Source organism: Biomphalaria glabrata, chromosome 5 (genome assembly GCF_947242115.1).
Source record: "Biomphalaria glabrata chromosome 5, xgBioGlab47.1, whole genome shotgun sequence".
Classification (NCBI taxonomy): Eukaryota; Metazoa; Mollusca; class Gastropoda; family Planorbidae; genus Biomphalaria; species Biomphalaria glabrata.
In genome coordinates, this window is record NC_074715.1 from 12,904,213 (window position 1) to 12,926,141 (window position 21,929).

General features: G+C 32.4%; 1 protein-coding gene across 2 annotated transcripts; it reads left to right on the forward strand.

Moving 5' to 3' along the window:
• Positions 1 to 3,594: 3,594 nt before the first annotated feature.
• Positions 3,595 to 21,885, forward strand: LOC106062064 (kinesin-like protein KIF2A). 2 transcript variants are annotated; one of them, XM_013220330.2, is made up of 23 exons: positions 3,595 to 3,814; positions 5,348 to 5,442; positions 5,662 to 5,751; positions 6,463 to 6,627; positions 8,068 to 8,113; positions 8,261 to 8,404; positions 8,574 to 8,724; positions 10,482 to 10,585; positions 10,874 to 11,036; positions 11,721 to 11,811; positions 12,067 to 12,133; positions 13,094 to 13,182; positions 13,413 to 13,555; positions 13,883 to 13,957; positions 14,808 to 14,854; positions 15,905 to 15,993; positions 17,593 to 17,703; positions 17,801 to 17,868; positions 18,674 to 18,794; positions 19,663 to 19,764; positions 20,198 to 20,270; positions 20,535 to 20,597; positions 20,992 to 21,885. In XM_013220330.2, the coding sequence occupies exons 1-23, from the start codon at positions 3,757 to 3,759 to the stop codon at positions 21,078 to 21,080; spliced, it is 2,244 nt and encodes a 747-aa protein (XP_013075784.1). In that variant the 5' UTR covers positions 3,595 to 3,756; the 3' UTR covers positions 21,081 to 21,885. The 2 variants fall into 2 exon arrangements, with proteins under 2 accessions (XP_013075784.1, XP_055885111.1); XM_056029136.1 differs by lacking the exon at positions 6,463 to 6,627.
• The last annotated feature ends 44 nt before the right edge of the window (positions 21,886 to 21,929 follow it).

The following is a 21,929-nucleotide window of genomic DNA, read 5'->3' on the forward strand; positions in this document are numbered from 1 at the left end:
TATAAAGCTAAGAATGCACTTTGTATGTAAATATCACGCACACATTTTTTAATGGACTTTTTATGCAGCGACTTTCGTGCAGTTGCGTAATGTCGTGCATGCTATGGTGCTACACTAATTCCTTTAAAAAAAATTAAATAATCAGATTATTTTTGTGCGTTTTGTCTGTTGGTCGGTCTGTCCGTATAAAAAACAACAACAGCACTAAACGCTATTGAAAATCTGATTTAACCTTTAATGTTCCTTCCAAAACATTGCAATAGTTTTAAGTATCTATAATCATTTGTTCTGGATGTTTTGTGAAAAACAAATCAATGCCAACGAATGTTTGTTTGCTCTTCTAACTTATATTACATGTAATTTCCGTACTATGAACTACGAAAAACTATGAAGTTGTTCCGGATATTGTTTTATAAAAAAAATTATGTCAAACGATTATTTGAAATAGTAACATTGACTTACATTACCCTTCTATTCTTGGACAATAAGTCACTAGAGTTTAATTATCGATATCCAATTGTTCCATATTTCCAAGCGTAGTTGTATCAGTTTGGATTAGTCATGTCATTAAAATTGTAATAGATCTAGTCTAGTCTTACAAACGAGGGTAAAAATGAAAGACAAAGTCCTGCAAAGTACGAAATGCAAGAAACAAGGATTACAGTTAAATGATGAAACATGTCAGTAAATAATACTTCTACTTTAAGAATCATATTTATCTGATTGGGATACATTCTGAAGTAGTTCACATATTTCTCAGCCTCGATGTGGTGCTCGGGTGGAGACGGTCGTAAGAGGAGACGATTAGGCAGATTTGGCAGAGTTTACGTTATCGATTAACATGCATGACTAGATTGACATGCTTCCATAGGCCTAGAGGTCCAAGAGCCTAGACTCAACTCTCAAAACAAGCTTCCATAAGCTTAGAGTTTCAAGAGTCTTAGACTCAACTTTTAGGACAAGCTTCCATAGGCCTAGAGTTCCAATAGTCTTAGACTCAACTCTTAGGCCAAGCTTCCATAGGCCTAGAATTCTAAGAGTCTTAGACTCAACTCCTAGGACAATGATGAAAAAGAGCAAGAAGAAGTAGTAATTCAACATTAACACAAATATACATTTTCTTCCGATTGTACCGTGGAAGAAGAATGACTTTTACCGAATCATAGAATCTATTCCTCTCTCTCTTGTCCACTGGACCGCGACTGTGCGTTGGTCAAGAAAAACTTTTTTTTTCAAATAAAAACCCACAGAGCTAAAAGAGCAGCGGGTTACAGTAATGGATTACACAAACACCACAGTTCACAAGGAATGGGTTCCTATTTTTTTTAATGTCATCTTTCTGTCCTGCAGATGATTTCAAGCTACAAAATTGGTTAGACAATGCAACATTTTCACATTAATACCAATTTCATTTGGTACTGTACGCATGCATGACAATACATTAGTTATGAATGAGCGTGTGTGTTTAAACCATGAGATATGAAAGACTGAACTCGATTTATGAATAATATGTCATTGAAGTAAACAACAGAATTTATTCTGGCATGTTCACAATTGAGACCAATATGTCTTCCTGACGAGGGCACAACCTTTTCACGGACGTCTGGTAACCTATTGAAAGTCGAAATTTGAAACCTCTTTCTTCAAAATATTTTACTAATTAGTAATTTAGATTAGTTTTATTACAGTCTTTGAAAAAAAAAAGGATAGGGTCCACCATGGGCGTAGCCAGGATTTTTTTCGGGGGGGGGTGGATTTTTTTTCCTCCACCCCCCCCCCCCTTACGGCAAAAATATATATGTGTGTGAATGTGTATGTGTAAGTTTGAGTGTGTATGTGTGTGTACATAATTAATCTTTATTACATTCTGACACTTCATTCTTTCGGAAGACGTTTATTGTACCCTACAATAGGTTCTTCCTGGAGTTAGTGGAAAAATTGTAGACTCCTAGTGTTCGCCAGCAAGGTGACTGGGGGAGCCCCGCCGCCAAACACTATTTCCGGTATTGAAAGCCAAAAAAAAATGCATATTCTGAGGTACCTACAGTGCATTATCCTGCTATTAAAAAGTTTTATTTAAAAACCTAATTTGCTATGTTTACTGCCTTAGATCCTCCCGCGTCGTTCGGCGCATACCCAGTTCGGCATAGGATTTCCTTGATTGAGACCCGATCTCTATAACTGACTTCTAAAATCCGTCTTAGATATCTTTGTTGAGCCACATTTAGTCTTTTTCATTTTCGTCAGATGACTATTCACTGCAATTTATTAATTGAGCCCAGCCACTGGTAGAAATGTGTAACCTCTCTTGGCTACTCTATTGGAATCAGGTGAAGGAGGGTTTAAACTCAAAAACCGTTTGGCTACGATCATAGGATTTTGAGTATAATTCATTTTTTTTATATTGAAGAGGTATTTTTTAGCTTCAAACCCCACTGAAGAGGGTTTAAACTAAAGAATCAATTTGGCTACGCTCGTAGAATTTTGAGTGTGTAATTTGCTTATTTTATATTAAAGAGGTATTTTTTAGCTGCAAACCCCGCTGGAGGGGGTGGGTTTAAACACAAAACTCCTCTTGGCTAGAATCTGGTGACTGATGTATGGTTAGTCTTATATTGAAGAGGGGTTTTTATTGTAGATTTCGGAGGGGGGGGGATAAAATCAAAATCTTCCTTAGCTATGCTCTTGGAATTTGGGGATTGTCGTTTGCATTATTTTTTTGTTTTGTTTGGTTTTATAGAAGTAGGGGTTTTGAATGCAAAAAACCCTGGTATGGGTTTTAAACTCAAAACCCCCTTGGCTGCGCTGTGGCAAGTGATGGTTTAGTATTAAAATATCAACTAAAATAATCAAAATCAAAGCACAAATTATTCACTAAATTCCGAGGGGGGGATTTCATTTCGGGGGGGGGGGCCTCCTGGCTACGCCCATGGGGTCCACATCAAAAGTCTATCAAAAAGCTCCCACCTACACAAAAGCTCATTTCGTTTCAACTTCTTGTATTTTCTATTGGTTTTCACATTTAGTTTTCAAAATAAGTAGCCTAACGTTTTTCTTTATAACTTTTTTTTTTGGTCCAACAATTTAAATTGCTAAAACGCAGGGATTAGTCTGGGGGTCTTTTCGTTTCAACTTCTTGTATTTTCTGTTGATTTACAAATCTATCAATCAAAAGTAACGTTTATCTTTATAACTTTTTGCCTAACAATTTTAATGGCTAAAAGGCAGGGATTCACCGGGAGGTCATCGTCGATTCAATAGGCCGTATTTTGGCGTTAAAACATTGCCAGAAAAATAAAATCGAATCAATGTGGTACCGGTCATTTTAGTAATATTAACTAATAAGATAGGCCTACTTTAATACATTTTATTTATACGAATTTTATTTCACTATTTCTAGAGTCGCAATTTTTTCAATGTCCGAACTATAAAAACCAGATCTATCGATCTAAATTCTAAATGTAGATCTATAGAGTCTAGACATCTATATTACTAATCAAACTACTGCTGTGAACTAGATTTCTTGATTCAACATGAATCAAGTTCTATTTTTAATTTTATGGTCTACTTTAGGGAGGAAAAGTAATTTTACGCATGCGCCGTCAACTTTGAAAATACCGCACCAACGGAAGATTGATAGACTTGCATTCTAGAGCCAATGTTATGTATTATGCACTTTTATAAAACTCATGCTTGGATTTCTGTGGTCAATTTAAAATAAATTAATAAATATAATATAAGCCGCGATACGGCACCATGAGTGAGCCGGTTGTCATGAAAATCGGAGTCAATGTTGACATTCAAAGAACGGATGGTAAGAGCAAAGTTACAAAGAAAATATTGTCACAACAAACAATGGTCACAAATGGGGGAACAAAACTCGAAAAGTTCAAACATTCAAATTAAAAATGTAGACAGATTATCGATCGTAGTCTCTAAATTTCGATCTACTCTAAAACTACAATGCCTAGTTTTCTGATGTGTAGATGAAGCTAGACTAGATTATCAATAGATAGACTAGATAATTTGTAGATTACTAGATCTAATTAGATTTATTTTATTTTGTGACACTGTGACTGTAGTCAGTGTAATTTATAACTTGTAAGATAAGAATTGTTAACATTAATTGGGACACTGGGTAAAGCTAAAATGTTAAATCAGTAAATAGTCTATATTCTATGACGTCTATGTTTCTTTATAGACTGGAATGACTAGATCTAGAATCTAGATCTATACCATAAGATCTAGAATGAAGAATGAAGATCTAAGGAGAATTTGTACAAATGAAATGCTCCTTCCCTAGTGGTAGTGCCCTAGTCACACCTAGTGACTAGTGCTATTACTACTATTAGTAGTATTAGACTTAGAGTTTATTAGAGCATGGAATGGGTTGCCTGAGCCTTCCAAGATAACCAGTGACTTGGCAGAATTTAAGTCATTGGTTAACATGCATGATGCGTAGGACGTAATCATCGTCTTTTTTGAAATAACGTCTGTATTATATAAGATAACTGATACGGTATAGAACTACAGATCTGTAATAACTCTATTACTTATTTTATAATAAATATTAGTATTAAAATATTTAACTAAAAAAATATTCAAAAGATCCAGTATACTGATTATAGATTAAAGAAAAATAAGAAAATAAATAGCGCAAAGCTGACATTAGACGATTAGTGACATATCAAACAACCCCCTTTTGTATACCATTTTCAGACATCTCACTATATTTTTATTAATTAGTCTAGTTTGGTGTAATGCACAAATTGTAAGACAAATTTCCTTACGGACAATAAAAATTATTATTATAATGGTTATTACTGAAATACTGTGGTATTATGGTGTGCGACCAATTTTTCTATTTTTTAACACATTTAGTTTTGTATTATTGTACAAGATGTCACCGTGATAGTCAATGCTATAAATAGATTTAGCAATGGCAGGGGAGAGCATGCTTAATAATTATTTTTGGGGGTAAGGGAATACATATGAGAAAAATGAATAATAATGTCACTGTGACATGTGTATGGCAATTAGTCTTTTCTTTTGCACTTTATAATTCACCTCTTGCTTGACCAGAAAATACCTGAAATGAAAGAATTAGATGATTAAAACATTTTTAAAATAAATATTGTCTGATACGGTTTAAAGGTGTTCGTAACAAAAAAAACATATTGAAATTTAATCATAACAGAGTAGGGAAATACATATGAGAAAAATGAACAATTCCATCTGAACTTGGACAATAATTATGGAGAGAAAGAGTTAAAGTGGGGAACCACCCTAACCCCGTATTTGCACTGCATTGAACATTTTAATACTTCAGAAAAAAATTTTCTTTCAGGCCGAATCCACTCAGCCGTTATCAGCGGCATCAACAAGGAGACAAAAAGTGTTACTGTGGAGTGGTATGAGAAGGGGGAGACAAAAGGGAAAGAGGTACATCATTTTAGTTTTGTTTATATTGTTGTTTCTGCTGACCAAGCCTGAGAGTATTACGTTGTTGTTTTTTTTTTTATAGAGTTTAGATCAAAGAGCTGTAAGAAATAGTTTTGTAATTAGGTAGTAATCAAGATACTTGCGTAGCACAACATCTCAATACAGGATCTGAATTTCATGCCTTTTTTTTTATTTCTTCACAATTTTATTTCTGTGTAGATTGAAATGGATGCCATTGCTACCCTAAATCCTCATTTGCTTGCTCCAGGCACAGAAGATAGCACCACAGAAAACAGGGCACCTTCTAAGGTACTCTAGAAATACCTAGATTTTTCAATTTTTTTTTTTTTTTGGTTTGTTAAATTTATTTGCTTTGTTTTACTTGTAATTATATGCATTTAAACCAAACTTTTACTAATAAAAAATCCTAAAACCTTCACAAAAAAAATGTTTTCCCTGATTAGTTAATAATGTAGCATTTCATTCCTTTAGAGTTGTTGGCTTGAAGTTTGTTTTGATCATCTTTCACATTTATTGCATTTTAATTTGGCAAAGATAACGATTCCTTAGTCTCTTAGGAAAGTCTTCTAAAATAAACTTCAAAATGTGACAGAACATATTAAAATATTTTTTGTAGCTTAAGAGTCAGTAGTAGTTCAAAACCACTTAGACATCTGATTTGAAAAGTTGATTAAAAGCTTTAAATATATATAAATGAATTTCACCCATTTTTTTCTGTTTTTTTCTCTGTGTGTGTGACTTTGTATTTAATAAATAGTACTAAGATATTTATCTTGTATATTAATTATATATATTTTTTTAATGTAAATTTTAGTAAAATATATATTTTTAAAAAGTAATTTCTAGTGTAATGGAAATTTCTAACTTTGATTTTTCTGACATTAAAAAAAATATTGATAAATAGTTGAATTGAAGGCAGAAAAAAATTGGTTGTTCTGATATTTAAGTCTTAACCATTGACCATAAACTCTGGCATCCTTTAATATGGCCACTCATCAGATCCCAACCAAAAACAGTAGGCAAGAGGAAGCTATGGATGAAGATGATGACCCTCCCAGCAGTGCCAGCTCAGGCTGTTACCTTAACAGCAATTCTGAAAACATTCCTCAGCACAAATCCCAGATCAAACGTCCTGGCAAGAGAAGTGTTGCCAGTCGGGATAAGGTATTCATTTTGATCTTATGAACAAGATTAACCAAGGGCCACTTCATGGTCTTCTTATTGCCTTGTCTCTGAGAAACTTTCTTTTTTTTTATGACTTTCTATTTCAGCTTGAGGGGGGTTTAAGCAGATCAGTTTTTGAATACATGTTTTTAAATTCATATCTTGAATACACATTTTAAAAGTAGGTCTCTTGCTGTTCTGATTTTTTTTTAACTTAATATCTTGAATCGCACATTTTAAAAGATCACTTTTGAAACATCCTTTTGGGGATATTGCTATTTCACATTCTAGCTGTTGCTCTGATCAGAATATAATTTTCAGGTGATAGTTTTTAATCATGCTTCCTTATGTTTGTTTACTCTCGAGAAAGTATGTTGCTATTTTAAACTCTGTATTACCAAACTTATCAATTAGTAAAACTTTTAAGTGCTAGGAAGAATAAGAATTTTTATCACTTTGAAATCTATTAGCATTAGTTTGTTGTTTTGTAAGAGGTGTTATTTCATTGTATTTGAGTGAATACTTATTTTTTTATTGTTAATACTGAAGTGCTATAAAAAAAAACAACTATCTTAAGCTTTGTTAAAATAAATAGTGTAACATAATTTTTAAAGATTTTTTTTTTAAGAAAATTGTTTTATTTAGTTAACTGAAATATTTATTAGCAAATAGCATACTTGTTATTCATGAAAGAAAATGAAAAAGGAAAATCACTTGAGCATGGTCTCCTTTTATGTTGAGGAATTGAACGCTATGCTACCTTACTTTTATTTGTATTTTTTTAAATGACTTTCAGTAAGATATCCTTTGCATTATAAAATACCATTCATTTGTAGTGAATAGTGCAGCATAGATTTACCTCACAAAACCAAAAGAAACCTCTCATGAAATGTTGTGATGTTTAAGAACGAAAATAATTTTAAAGATACACTTTGTCCTTACAAATTGGCATACTAAAAATTAGAATTTAACCACTTCTGTTTGTTTTAATTAATACTGATTGTATCTCAGTGGTTTGTTTTTAACAAAATGTGTAGTTGTTGTTTTTTTTTGGTGTCATATTGTATTGCTTACTTGTAGTAGGCTAAATCACAATTTTAGTATTTGAATTACACCGGTCTATCATAAAGTTTTTGATGTTGATAGAGCCATTAAATTGGCCAAATGCAACCATATCAGGTTACTTCTTATAGATATTTTTTGGTTTTGTTGCTTCAAAGGGTAAAAGAATGTTTCTTTGTCTGTGAATATTTGTTCAATCACTGTGCTCAAGTCATAGCGTGTTTGACCTTAAAAAAAAACACTTGTCTCTTACAGATGGAAGAAGGCTGGCACTTTTAACCTTGTTGCACCAAATGTTTTGATTTTATTGTGTTGTTTGATAAGTTTCACTTTAAACATGAATATTTTCAATTTCATGTCAACCTATTATCATTTCAGAGAAGTATGGCTCCTCCAGTAGAACCTCCTAAAGTTGTCCACAAAGGTAAACACTTTGTTTTTGTTATGGTAATGGTAGGATATTTCCTTTTACCAAAAATGATTTCACTTCTGTGTGGTATTAAAAGACTATTTGAAAATTAAATATCATATTGTTGGTCATTTAAAAGTCTACATCTGCATATTTTTACAGCACCGTCTGCCAGATCACGTCCAAGCTATGCTGTTCCCCCAAAATCTAATTCCTCCTCTCAACAACAACAAAATGGTCAACCAGAGCCTGCCCCAGCGACCTCAGACTCTAGGAAATCTCTTGTCCCTACTTCCAATAATGCAGGTCAGTCAGCAATGTTATATGGACAATTATATTTTTTTTTAGGTTTTATTCTCAATGAAAAGAATCCATACTTTTATTAAAGAATTAACAATCAATTCTTGATTTACTTAAAAACATTTAGTTCAAACAATGACATAGTTTAAATTTTAACTTAATTTACTTTCTTTAGCTGCTAGAAGAAAATCCAATTGTGTAAAAGAAGTTGAAAAAATCAAACAGAAAAGAGATGATCGTCGTGCTGCTCATTTAGCCATCAAAGAGCAATACGAAAGTCATTTTGACACCTCTGACCCCAACTGGGAGTTTTTAGCCATGATCAAGTAACTATTTACTTTATTTTAAATGAACATTTATGTAGTTAATATTGTAAATATTTGAAATTGTATGGTTATACAGGGTTCGTACGTGGTCTGGAAAAAGTCTGGAATTTCAAAATTCACATTTCAGACTTGAAAAAGTCTGGAAAATGGCTACTTTTCGAGGCAATTTTGTTAAATGTCTGGAAAAAGTGGAATTTCAAAAAAAAAATAATTTTTTTTTTAAAATCTGATGTCATTCAGGCCGTAACCAGTAAAACACGAGGCGGGTATATCTAGTTGGGCATAGAGGCTTCCATTAGGCCTACTAGATCTATTGCTATATGGGGAAAGCATGCGCGATCACGGCTTGTCGGTGAAATGCCAGTCAATTTCTAGACGGTGTTCTGTAGACTTAAGTCAATAGACTAGTTTATTATGACTGATGTTAGTCTATATTATCTAGATGGTCGATCTTTTTTCAGTTAGAATACCAAAGGTCGGGAAGTGAGTTTTTGGCCTAGATTTATTTATGCATGCGTGAAACTAACCCCCCCACCCCCCTTTTTTTTTTTTTAATAAAGAAAACAAATATATCTTGTCAATGGCGTCAACATAGAATATAGATCTAGATCTTGAGTCTAAACTAAAAGACTAGGCCACAAGAATGACTTACTAGATCTAGGTATACTACTAGATTTAGTCTCGCTCTATGCGTGACTTAGATTACTAGATCTGTTCTAGGTTTACTAAATTCTACTAAATTTAGTCTTGATCTATGCACCACTTTTTAATAAATCTAGGTTTTCTACTAGCCTACATTTAGTCTCAATCTATTTCTATGCGCAATTAACAATTAACTGCAAAATGTCTGGAATTCATTTTCACAAAAGTTGTATGAACCATGTTATATTAAGTAGGCTTGAAGATATTATTTATAGGTTACTAGGTGTTACATTTAGCATTGCCCAGAAGAATAAGAAGAAAAGCTTATACACTTTATATTTTTATATGTTTACTGGAAAAAAAAGATAAAATTATTTCCATGAATGAGCAAAAGAGAATGAAAAATGTAATCAGTTGGATCAACTGGACATTATTTTAAACTATATGTCCCATACATTCACAGATATAAACCACTCCAGATTCTAAATCCCACTGTATTTTGTGCTGCAGCAAAACATTGTATGTCATTGAGAAACCAATGACAAAGCTCTTAGTTGCAAGGGGAGCAGGAATGGGTCATGTTAGCACAAGACTATTCTTTTATTATTTCATTCTCGCACAGCTATGCCTACCTGACTAATAGCAATGAATCATGTATCAGCATTGTAAACAACAAAGGAGGTGGTGGAAAAAGTGAAGAGAGTGCCCAAAATTAAGGGATATTTGATTGCTGGAAAATAAGGCAATCAAAAAAGCAGCTGCGACAGTAGGTGTTGATGAGTCCTGTACTTATCATGTGGGCAGGGAAACACCATTTTAAAATATTCTTATTAGATTACTGCACAATTGGTCTACATTATCTTAAACATCATATCAAGCATCATTGCAACAGTATTAGATATGAAAAGAAATACAATGTCGCATTTATGTAAGCTGCTGCTGAGCTGTGTATTCAATTATGTTCATTGATTTTCTGCAGCAAAAGTAAGCCATACCTGAATTTCCAACATTTTACAAATGCAAAAAGGGTGTGGTTAATTGAGAATTTATTGTATTTTAATTGAATTGAATAAATAAAAGCATAGAATCATCATTGCTTTTTTTTTTTCCTTCAGAGATTTTCGGAACAATTTGGATTACCGTCCCATAACAGCGTCAGACCCTATAGAAAATCATCAGATCTGTGTTTGTGTGAGAAAGCGTCCTTTAAGCAAGAAAGGTAACTCTCATGAAATAATCAAATACAATGTCTAGATAGTTTGCGCTGATCCTTTTACCATAATTCAATTAATGTCAACAAATAAATTCATTTTATCACATCTCTAGTTCACAAGCTATGACAAGTTCTGTTTGATTATATAGAACGTTTTGTTTTTTTTTGTCGTAAATTATCAGAGTTAATAGTTGACCCACTGGAGTCTAATACATATGATCTGATCATCAAGCTGCATTTCATTGACGTTGTAACTAAGCTAGAGGTTTATTTTGTTTTTAAATTCTGTTTCAGAAATGGGTAGAAATGAAGCAGATGTGATTACAGTTCCAAATAAAGAGCATGTGATTGTACATGAGCCGAAGCTGAAAGTTGACCTTACAAAGTATCTAGAGAATCAGCAATTCAGATTTGATTACGCTTTTGACGAGAATGCCACAAATGACATAGTTTACAGGTAAAGTGTCGTTTAAAAACAGGTGAAAGTTAGCAATAAGGCTACTTTGTCAAAACAATTAGAAAAGGGTGTGAAATAAGACATTTTGAAATTTCACTCTTCTCATAATAGACTAAATCTACTTCGGAAACCTAATACACAAAAAGTACATCACTTCTTACTTCATTGCTGGATGTTAAAGTACACAGAACTTATTTCAATAAAAAGTGTACTTTAGCATCAGTTGAGGGCACCTTAATTTAAATTTGGTGTTTAATGTATCTATTTATCATGATAGAAAATGTACTCATTTAACTAGTTTTGTGTATAGCATCTTCTCTGCTCCTATAGCATGCTGATTACACTCTTGCAAAAGGTTCCGGTGCTGCCCATAGGCACTCAGCAAGCTCAGCTCTTCAAATCTAAATCTGGAATTTAAAATTTCTAGTCTTATCAGGATTCAAACTTTGAGTCCTTCTCAGGTAGCCTTGTGGTTAATGTCTCTGGTCACATATCCCACTTCAGATGTCTTTTAAATGTGAATGCATATGTTTTTTAAAGTACCGGTAGTAATTAGGCACCATAACTGAGATATTAACTAGAATAGAGTAGAGTAACAGTCTTTTCATTGGTGAGATTTTTTTTTTTTTGACTGTCAAACTAGTTTCATTTTTAATTGACTGTTCTCAATTTCTTTTGCAACAGATACACAGCTCAGCCTTTGGTTGAATGCATATTTGAGGGTGGAATGGCCACTTGCTTTGCCTATGGACAAACAGGAAGTGGGAAAACACATGTATGAATATTTTACACTATTTAATGTTAGTTCCCAATAAATAAAACGCATATTGTTTTCCTTGTTTAACTTGTTAAATTATATTTCTGGTAGAATGTATATATATTGTTTAGTGTATTATTCTATTTAAGAAGCTATTGATGATGCGTAAGACCTATCAGTATATAAATAATATGAAAGTTAAAGTTCAGTTAGTTCTATGTCTTCAACCACACAACGCATATATCTGTTTTACTTTTCCTTTTTTTTAAATAGACTATGGGAGGTGATTTTTACAGTAAAGGCCAACAGGACTGTTCTAAAGGAATCTATCTTTTAGCTGGTAAAACTATTAAATTAGTTGTGTTTCATTTGTTTGTTTTAATTCATTAGAATATGCTTATGAATAATGGAAATCTTATTCTGGTCCTTTAGTATGTGCAATAAAATGAATTTGTATGGCTCTGGATTATTTCAGACTTGGTTGTGTTTGGCTAGATAAAAAAAAAATATAGATTGGCTACACGATGGTGTTGGGAGATTGTTTCTTCTGTTGAGAACTCTATGATTTGACTTGAGATGTTAAATTTAAATCTATTGAGTTGCAAGTCCTAAGCATAAATAACTCTCAATAGAAATAAAAGAATAAGACACCTTGATGAATAGAAAAACACTTTATTCCCACAAATAAAGGCACAGTCCACATCTTGTCTTTAATCTATCTCTAAACTATTTCCTACATTTGTAATGTACTATCACATCACTAAGGAAATCCCTGATTAGCCCCAACTTTCTATGTGTCTATCAAGTCATTACAATAGCAACACTTTAGATATTATATAGTTGTTAGCCTTCTTTCTGTCTTAGTAGGACTATGGGTCATCTCTTTGATCACTTTGGGATGTGACTGTAGACCCCTATTCTGGATAGACCTTCTCCTCCACATGTAACGCAGGTTAAGGTAGCATTTGCTTGATTATACAGGAGCCAAGCCATTTTTTGACACTTTTCTTCCAGAGCTAAGCCCAATGCTATTTCACTGTCCATAGCTTTCTATGTCACCATCTCTTTACTTAGGGGAGCTCTAGGGCTATATAAACACAAGAATGTCTGCTGATTTGAAGTCCAATTTGATCCACGTTTAAGAGGTGTGGTTGACCACTTTTTATTCAGCTTGTTTGTTTTTTTCAGACATTAAGAAGTTTCATGCTCATATATTTTCAAAAAAAGGCCATCACAAAACAGACCCAAAACGGTTAGAACATTAAAGGAAATATTTTTACTTTTTTTTTTCCATCTACAGCTAAAGATGTTTTTAAACTGTTGAACTCTAAATATAAAAAGTTGGATCTTGTAGTTGGGGCTAGTTTCTTTGAAATATACAGTGGAAAGGTGAGACCATTAACCATTTAATCTTTTTTCTTCGATGTAATTTCAAAATTCCTTGAATAAAAAAGATTTTTTTTTTGCATGTTCTGCCTTTAGACTTTTATACCAATCATATATTGTAAACTCTTCTTATTCTGAAAATGTAATTTATTGAGCTCAAAGTTTTCTTTACTCATTTTATTTATTTTAATAATAATGGTCGAAACTGTTTTGCGTATTCTTGTTTTCTTTAGGTATTTGATCTTTTAAATGAAAAAACTAAACTTCGAGTCTTGGAAGACCATAAAAACCAAGTGCAAGTGGTGGGGTTAAGGGAGGAGTTGGTGACCAATACAGACCAGGTTCTTCAGCTGATTCAGCATGGAAATAACGTCAGGTTAGGCTAACATACGCTGTTTGGAAAAAAAAGTCTTTGTGAAATAGATTGTAAGGCTCTAAAATTTTATGTGAATTTTTTTTTTATTTTTTTTTTTTATTTTTGATGTGCATAATGTGCCATTTGAAACTATGATCTCAATATTGCCAATGTGACACAAAATTGAGGACCTGTGATGTGCCATGTAAAACTTAGCCAAGATCTGAAGAGGACTAGAAAAAATAGCATTGCAAATGTTAATTTGTAATGATTAATGATAAATGTTTTTAATATGTTGATGTTGGTTTAAAAAAAAAAATAATTTTATGCTCATTTTCACTATTGCAGAACATCAGGACAGACATCTGCCAATCAGCACTCCTCAAGGTCACATGCAGTCTTCCAGATAATTTTAAGACAAAGGTGAGTATTGAGTGCTTTCATTTTTACAAAGCTTATATCAACCCACTTTGTCTTTTGTTTTGTAAATGTTTTACATGTTTCGGATGTTCCTTCAGAGTTGAAGATAGTTTACTTCCTAGTCCAAACCTCCCGCAGGATGACGGGGGATGGCAGCGGGCAGGGTTTGAACCCTCGACCGTCGATAAATCCGAACGACAGTCCAGCGCGCTAACCGCACGACCAGGCAGCCATCCTGACAACAGTAAAAAAAAATTAACCAATTAGTTTATTAACAATTGATAATTAATTATTTTGTTTGGTATCTCGAACAAGGGAAAGAAATTGTATTTGAGTGAAGTGGTGGTATAAGCTGAATAAGTCCCCTATATAGGTCGTTGTCTGAGGCTTAGTGAACACAAACATGAAATAGAAACAATAGATAACTAACTATAAAATCTTCCATGTTCATACACTTTTTGCTAACAGAGTGGTAAACCTGATGGCTTGAGAATTCTTTTCGTTCATTTTCTTTTTATAAATGCATTTTGAAAACCATCATAGTGTATTGAGAAAGCTAAAGGCATAAAATTGCGCTTAACAAGAACAATGGGTAAAAAGATCTGTAATCACACAGATTTATTATTGTTAGTCTAGATCTATTGCAAATTTAATTCCATGGTTGATCCAAACTAAATGATACACTTAATAGAAGCTTTGTTGTTGTTTTTTTAACAGTATTTATTTGTATTTCACTTAGTATAATGTGTAGTAACAATTTTATCCAAGATTTTGTTTTGTAACAGTAAAAAATGTTAATGTTTAAAAATTGTGTTGTTTTTTTTGTACACATTTTAACTTCTTTTGTAAACAGGATAAAAAATAAAATTCATGGGAAATTCTCTCTAATAGATTTAGCAGGTACGTTTTTACCTTCTCTAATGAATTTGATAGTTAGCATTAGAAAATGTATCACAAATTTTCACAGAAAACTCTATTCTTACCATAACTCTTTCTCTCCCTGTTTTCCATGTTCCAACAAAATTATCTGTGCCTAGCTCATTTTGTATTTCACTAGTTATGATTAAACTTCAATGACTTTGTTTGTTATCAGAAAATGTTATATTTGGGTTATAAAATCAAAGGAGAATGCACACCCTTTTATATAAAACAACTTGATGTTTATAAACTATATGAAATTTTGATTTAAATAATGCAATTTATTACTAACTGTGTACAAGTCTCTTTAGAACTAGACCTAGACAAAAGTTTTGATACAATTGAACTAAATGTATTTTTTTATGATATTTATTCATATTGTCACAAAACTTAATGTAAAACATATAAACATACATTAATTGTCTTGAGCTCACTATCCCAGGTCACTACCATGCGGAAAATAAATGTAGAAAAAAGAGATTTTTTTTTAACCTCTTACTGTTAAAAAAACATTGTTTTCTGGTAAATACACAATGAAAATCTAAAACAATCAGTATGTTTTCCAAAGGGAAGCTTTTAAATTTGATTTAATTATAAGCAATTAAAAACATTGGGAGGGAAAAAAACAAAACAACTTACCTTTTTTAATCATTGACGATTCAGCAGAAAGAATGGGGTCAAATCAACTATCATATCGTCGTTTAGGAGAGAAAGAGTTATGCTCTGTTACAATAGTTAATGCGATTTAATAAAGATCTAATATAGTCTGAGTCATTCCTTTTTTTTTATTCTAGATAGTTGTAATAAATTATTATTGCAAAGTAGAACTATTCAAAGCATTAATCATATTTTTAAAAGGGTGATAGATGGGGATAGTGGCTAAATTCAAGTATTCTGTGTTAATCAGAATCTAAATAGAGTCACTACATTTTAAAACTTGTAGCTGTAAATATTTAAAATTTTACTAGTTTGAATGGCTTGGACTGTTGTCCAGTCTTGGTACTTCATTAAACTGGTAGCACTATGTTTCAGGTAATGAAAGAGGAGCTGATACATCAAGCTCAGACAGAAATACAAGAATGGAAGGCGCTGAGATTAACAAAAGTTTATTGGCTCTCAAGGTCAGTATGTCTGCCATAGAGACATTAGCTTACCTACATATCCTTAATATTTCTATTTGTGTCTATTTGCCCTCTGTATTTTGGCCTTGGTCAGTAGTTTTTTTTCTGCTGATGTGGTAACAATTCAAAGCCACATTTTCAACAGTTTTCTGGTTTGTTGTTTATATAAAGTGATGGGAATTTTCCCTGACATTTTAAAAAAAAATCCGATTTTTTTTTTTCAATTTTTTTTTTCATGAAAAAGATAAACTGATTTGATTATTTTTCCATTTTCGGAAGAATGCGAAATAAGATTTGATTTGTTTTGAACATGCGCACATCCGGTCTTTTGACACAGTTAAAGTTCTATTTTTTAAAAATCTTGTGTTTTCGTTTTAGAAGTCTTACACCTATATCTAAGACTAGATCTAGAATGACTAGAGTGGTTTGAATCAGTCTAGATAGATATATTCTAGATAAAATATCTAGATCTAGTTTCTTTAATTTGAATACTTTTGATCTAGATTAGTTAGTGCTTGCCAGCTTTTAAAAAGTATCAGAGTTGAGAGTGTCATTATGCTCGGCCGCTATGGCTATGCTCTTTGAATTTTGCTCTGTTGTTACGATGGCCCCTAGAATTTTCTAATTTGAACTCTGCCTGCCGACTTCCATGAGTTCAAATGGGATTAGATTTAGACATCTAGATCTAATTAAATCTATTATAAGATCTAGATCTAGAGAGGCCTACCGCTCGTCTATATAGATGTAGGCCTACCTACTTTACATGACTATACCTTCTATACTCTATAGTGAGTTACTGAGTATAAGTCTGATAGAATATAATAGTAATATATTGGATCTAGAGTCACTAGAGATCTAGATCCAAGCTATTAGATTTAAGTAGATCTAGATTATAGATAGATCTAGATCTGTAGTGAGAAATATATATTAAGTTTTTTTCTATACTGGTATCTAACTAATAACTAATCATTACAAATGCTTTAAAAGCCCATTGTGGTAGAGATCCACTTCTTGTTTCTCCTGTATAAAATTAAATAATCAGTGCAACAAACAGAAGTGTAGCTCATACTTTTAAAGTATTTCCAAAACTCAAGCATGTTTTTATTTTCAAACACATTAACTTTTTATATAGTTGTTTGAGAGAGAAGTTGTTACAACACCAGTAAAGCAGTTATCTATTATAGAATGCTCAGATTGCCTGGACCCAGATATAAAGCATCTGCAAAAAGCTTTCTCCTCTCATCTATATGTACAAACAATAGTGCCTTGCATACATTTATGCAGTGTAATTATTATGTAATACAACATTATTTAAAGAAAATATTAAATAAAATGATTCTACATAATTTAAAACAATTTAGCAACATCTTTTTTTTAAAGTCGCAACGATAGGCCAGTTCAAAAATGCGGATTTACAAAATTTTCAATGTCTGTCCCCATCACTGTATATATATATATAGTATAGAATAGTGAACAAAAAAGGTTATAAAAAGTTTTGTTTTAGAAGATTATTGCCAGAACCAATTGCGCCAAAATGTTGCATTTAAGAATAGTTGAATCTACTCTGTACTGTAATGAAGCTCAAACTCTTGTGTGCAGGAATGTATTCGAGCCTTGGGAAGGAAAGGAGCCCACCTGCCATTCAGGGCCAGTAAATTAACTCAAGTTTTAAGAGATTCTTTCATAGGGGACAAGTCCAGGACCTGCATGGTGAGTACAGCAAAAGAATTTAGTATTATAATATCATTCTCTAGTTGATGTGCTTGAATTATAGATTAATAACTTGTTCTATTTCTGTGTTGTCTAGATCTCCATGATTTCTCCTGGCATGAGTTGTTGTGAGCACACATTGAACACACTGCGCTATGCTGACAGGTAAATGACTTCTTAATTTAATCATGACATACTTTCAGGTTTGTATATATCTATGATAAATGTTGAATGCTTCAGGCATTACTTATGTTTAAGGCTGATGGAATAATTAAAAAGTACAGGAAAAAGAAAAAAAATGTATTTGAAATAACTTCAATTATCTTAAAATGTTTAATAGAAATTTATGAATTACAAACTTGGATAATTTTGTATTGAATGAGTGTTAGCAGTAGTTTCTGAAATGAAGTAATGAGTTATGGCTCCTCTTTAAAAATTAGCACTGTTCCAATGGTAATTTAAATAGTCTATTACTCTATGTATGTTTATTTAATAAGGCTCACATAAAGGGTCAAGGTATTTTCTGGTAAATTCTAAATAGGCACCTTCTATTGTTGCTACTCTATCACCTAAATGCAGAGTATCAAGGATCTTGTGAATTAGTTGCCAGCAAAAAATGATATGTTGGTTAGCTCCCTGTCATCACTTTTCTAGACAGCTGGTCCATTTCTCATTTCTTCTACTTTTCACTGTGTAGGCTTGTAGCTCCACAAGTGCTTGTGTTCCATGTTATTTCAAACATTGAATAGATTTGAGTTAATAAGCAACTCAACGGCAGTCCTTTTTTCACATTATATAGTTATAATTTAGATTTACAGACCTAATACAGTTTTTATGAGTCATCTTCACATAGTGTAGTAAACTCTCTGAGCTTTTCTTAATGTTTCCATTTAGTCTTAAATAATCAAAACATACATGAAATATTGCTTCATTGAAATCTTATGCTAATGCCATTGACTGAATATTTCAGAGTTAAGGAACTTGGACCTGGAGGCCCACCTGAAGGTAAACCCTCTGATTTAGCTCAAGTCTACCCTGTGGATGGTACATCTCCTCAAAACTCAGATTTGGCTCTTCTAAAAACGTCAAATGTAAGTTTATTTCCTTTTTTTTAAACATAGGTTGTTGTTTTTTTTCTCTTGAAAGTATTACTTCTAAATTGACAAATTAAGGTTAGAATGCTTGAATATTGTTTCAATAATTCATTTCAGTCTGATGTGTCAGTTGTATTCATCTCCCTCTTCTAACCTGCAAAAGCTTCTTAGGAAGTAGTTTTCTTTAACTCTTTCTCTCCGTAATTATTTACCACATTCTAGTGGAATCAACGTTGGTATCGTCAGTTAGGAGAGAAAGAGTTAAATAATTTTAAAAAAAAATATGTATTATATGTTGTTTTCTGATTTCTTTCAAATTTTTTGTCATACTGAACTTTTCATACTGAAATTTTAGACAAAATTTTTATACAATAAAATCCTTGGCTAGAACTATATTATTTTTGTTTAAATTTAACTCTTTCTCTCCTAATTGACGATGCCAACCTTGATTTGACGACATTAAACTAGATCGATTTTTTTAATTTAAAAAAGTTAAATTTGTATTGTGAAAAAGTGCATGCATTCCCCTAGAATTTGATACCAAATATAACATTTTCTGATAACAAACATAAAGTTATTGAAGTTTAGTCATAACAGGTTAGTGAAATACAAATGAGCAAAATGAATAATTCTATCAAAACAAGGAAAATAAATATGTACATTACCAAATAGGGGTTATTGTTGAATGATCTTAATAAGCCACTAGGTTTTAAATAATTCTTTTTTTTTTTTTTTTTTTTTAAACTTTTTTTGCTTTGATACAAAGCTGGGGGGGGGGGGGGGGGGTTGTTTTTTTTTTTTCATATTTGATGGTCAGTTGAAGCAGATAAAATACTGTAATTGACTTTATCAATCTTTTAAACAGGCTGAGGAAGTAACAGAAGAGTTACTGACATTCCACCAGGCTTTAAACAAGATGCAGGAGATGGAGGAGGTCCTTGTTGACGAATACAAAGCCTACTTAGAAGTAATTACTTCATATGCAATATTTTTAGATATGTCAACCTTAAGTTAATATACAGTTGTTAGTTGTTTTTTTTATATTCAGTGATGCTTTGGGGTCTCTGCAATGTAGCACAACAATCCCACTAGTAGAAAATTTAATATGGTATTTTGAAATCTTCACATAGTTGATAATATTCAGGTGTGCTACAAGAAACTTGAGTTCAAGTGTACTTTCCATAGATGTGCAGTGGATTTCTTTCCCCTTGTATATAGGATTAGATTATAAGCCTCAAAGTTAAAAATAGATTATAAACATTATTTTTTTAGGAATATACTTGAGATGACATACAGTTGTGAAAATATTCTAACTATTTAATATACATTACTATGAACATTTTTTTTGGTTTTGCATTTAATGTATGTGTACATTTGATAAACTGCAATCTTTTTGTAAGGAATCTCAAAAATGGGTTCTGGAAGATAAACGACTGGTGAAAATGACAGACAATGTAGAATACGATGTAGAAGGTAAGAAAAGTGTATTTTTCGATGAATTTATATTTTTAGCTGGCTAGTAGTTTAAAATGGGGGTAAAATGTTACTGGCATTACCATTGTCTTCATTGAGTCAGAAATTTATAATCAGTGTTTAATTATTTCACTTGTTACAAGCAATTTAAAAAAAAAGTTGGATGTATGTTTTAAATGCTTTGATCAAATGTTCTAATGCCGGAATATATTTTTTTAACCACAAAATTCTCTGCATTTTTTTTTCCTTTTTATTGCTTAACAGAATTTGCTAAACAACTTGATGCATACTTAGCCAGGCGACATGAAGCAATTAGTTCTCTCAGAGGTAAAAGTTTTTAAATTTGTATCCCCTTTAATGTGTTAGTAAGTTTTTCTTTTGTAAGTTGTAAGGTTGGAGACGTTTCTTCAGAAAGGATTGTCGAAGGCCCAAATCTCTTACAGGACAGCAGGGGACGGTGGCTGAAACTATCATGGCATGAAGCAATGCTTGAATTTTGAACCAGATGTCAATGTACAATCGGAATCTTAAATACATAGCCAGTGATATTAAATCTTGTAACATGACAGCCCACAGCTTCTTGTTTTAAAGTGTCTTTCTGTGTATCCTATTAAAACAATACTATTTGCTTATTGGGATTTAGAATAGTGCAAAATTTTTTTAGAAATTTTCACATATTTTTAAAGAAATTATTCATTTATTTTGTGTCTCTTCCCTTTAGCTAAAGTTGCCACTTTTCGCCAAGAAATACAAGAAGAAGAAACTCTCAGTAAAAATATCAAAAGTTCCAACACAAACAAGCGCAAGTAGATGACAAGACAACTGAACGTCTTGGACTCAAGTCTTTTTTTTTTCACATCCCTCCAACACTGGACTGCTGTTTTATTGTACATAGCTTACGGGGTGAGGGGGGGGTTGTCTACGGTATCAAAGTGTCAGCTGTTCCACTGTCAATTTATTTTTGTACATTACAAATATGCATGGCCAATAACAATAGTTTAAGTGCTGGCTTCTCTTACTCTAGTAGGATGTTGTTTTTTTTTTTGTGTTTTTTTATAATATATAAATATATATTTAATGCTGACATTTTCTCTAAATAAGATGGTTGATTATCTGCGTTGTGCTTTGTTTGAATGAGTTATTCGACCATTTTGGTCTCTGTATAGAGAGTGGACCAACCGAAAACTTGCATCACACTCACCGGAAGGTGTCCACTTAGATCTGCTTCGTTTCCTGTATCCTGATGTATCAACAGCCTCAGCGGCTGAATTTAAAACCATGTCCTAACTGGGCAGGGGTTAGTTATGATTATAATAGAGTAGAGGTTCGCACGGTACTCACATCACATCTAGAGACTGAATCTATTTGTACACTAATTGTATACACCAAGGGTGTTATTCATTTTGTTTTTAAAATGATCCCATTCCATAATAAAGCTATCATTGATATTCACCGGGAGTGTAAAGTGTCACTGTGTTAGCGATGAGTGGCCCGTCTATGTGTGGAAAAGGTACAATAAAGACGTACATAAAATGGCTAACATTTGGGCTTTCATTCAAAGTTCATTTTGCTGTTAATGAATGTTGCACTAATAATAAAGCAAATCTTCAACTGAGCCTCACTATTCAAGCAATTGTTTTTAAAATAGATGAACTAGAT

What these genes read in the sequence shown, in the direction of transcription:
- LOC106062064 (XM_013220330.2), top strand. Translation starts at nt 3,757, where the DNA reads ATGAGTGAGCCGGTTGTCATGAAAATCGGAGTCAATGTTGACATTCAA. An exon ending in CAGCATGGAAATAACGTCAG is followed by an intron (nt 13,556 to 13,882) that starts GTTAGGCTAACA and finishes TCACTATTGCAG; the next exon opens with AACATCAGGACAGACATCTG. An exon ending in CAGATAATTTTAAGACAAAG is followed by an intron (nt 13,958 to 14,807) that starts GTGAGTATTGAG and finishes TTTTGTAAACAG; the next exon opens with GATAAAAAATAAAATTCATG.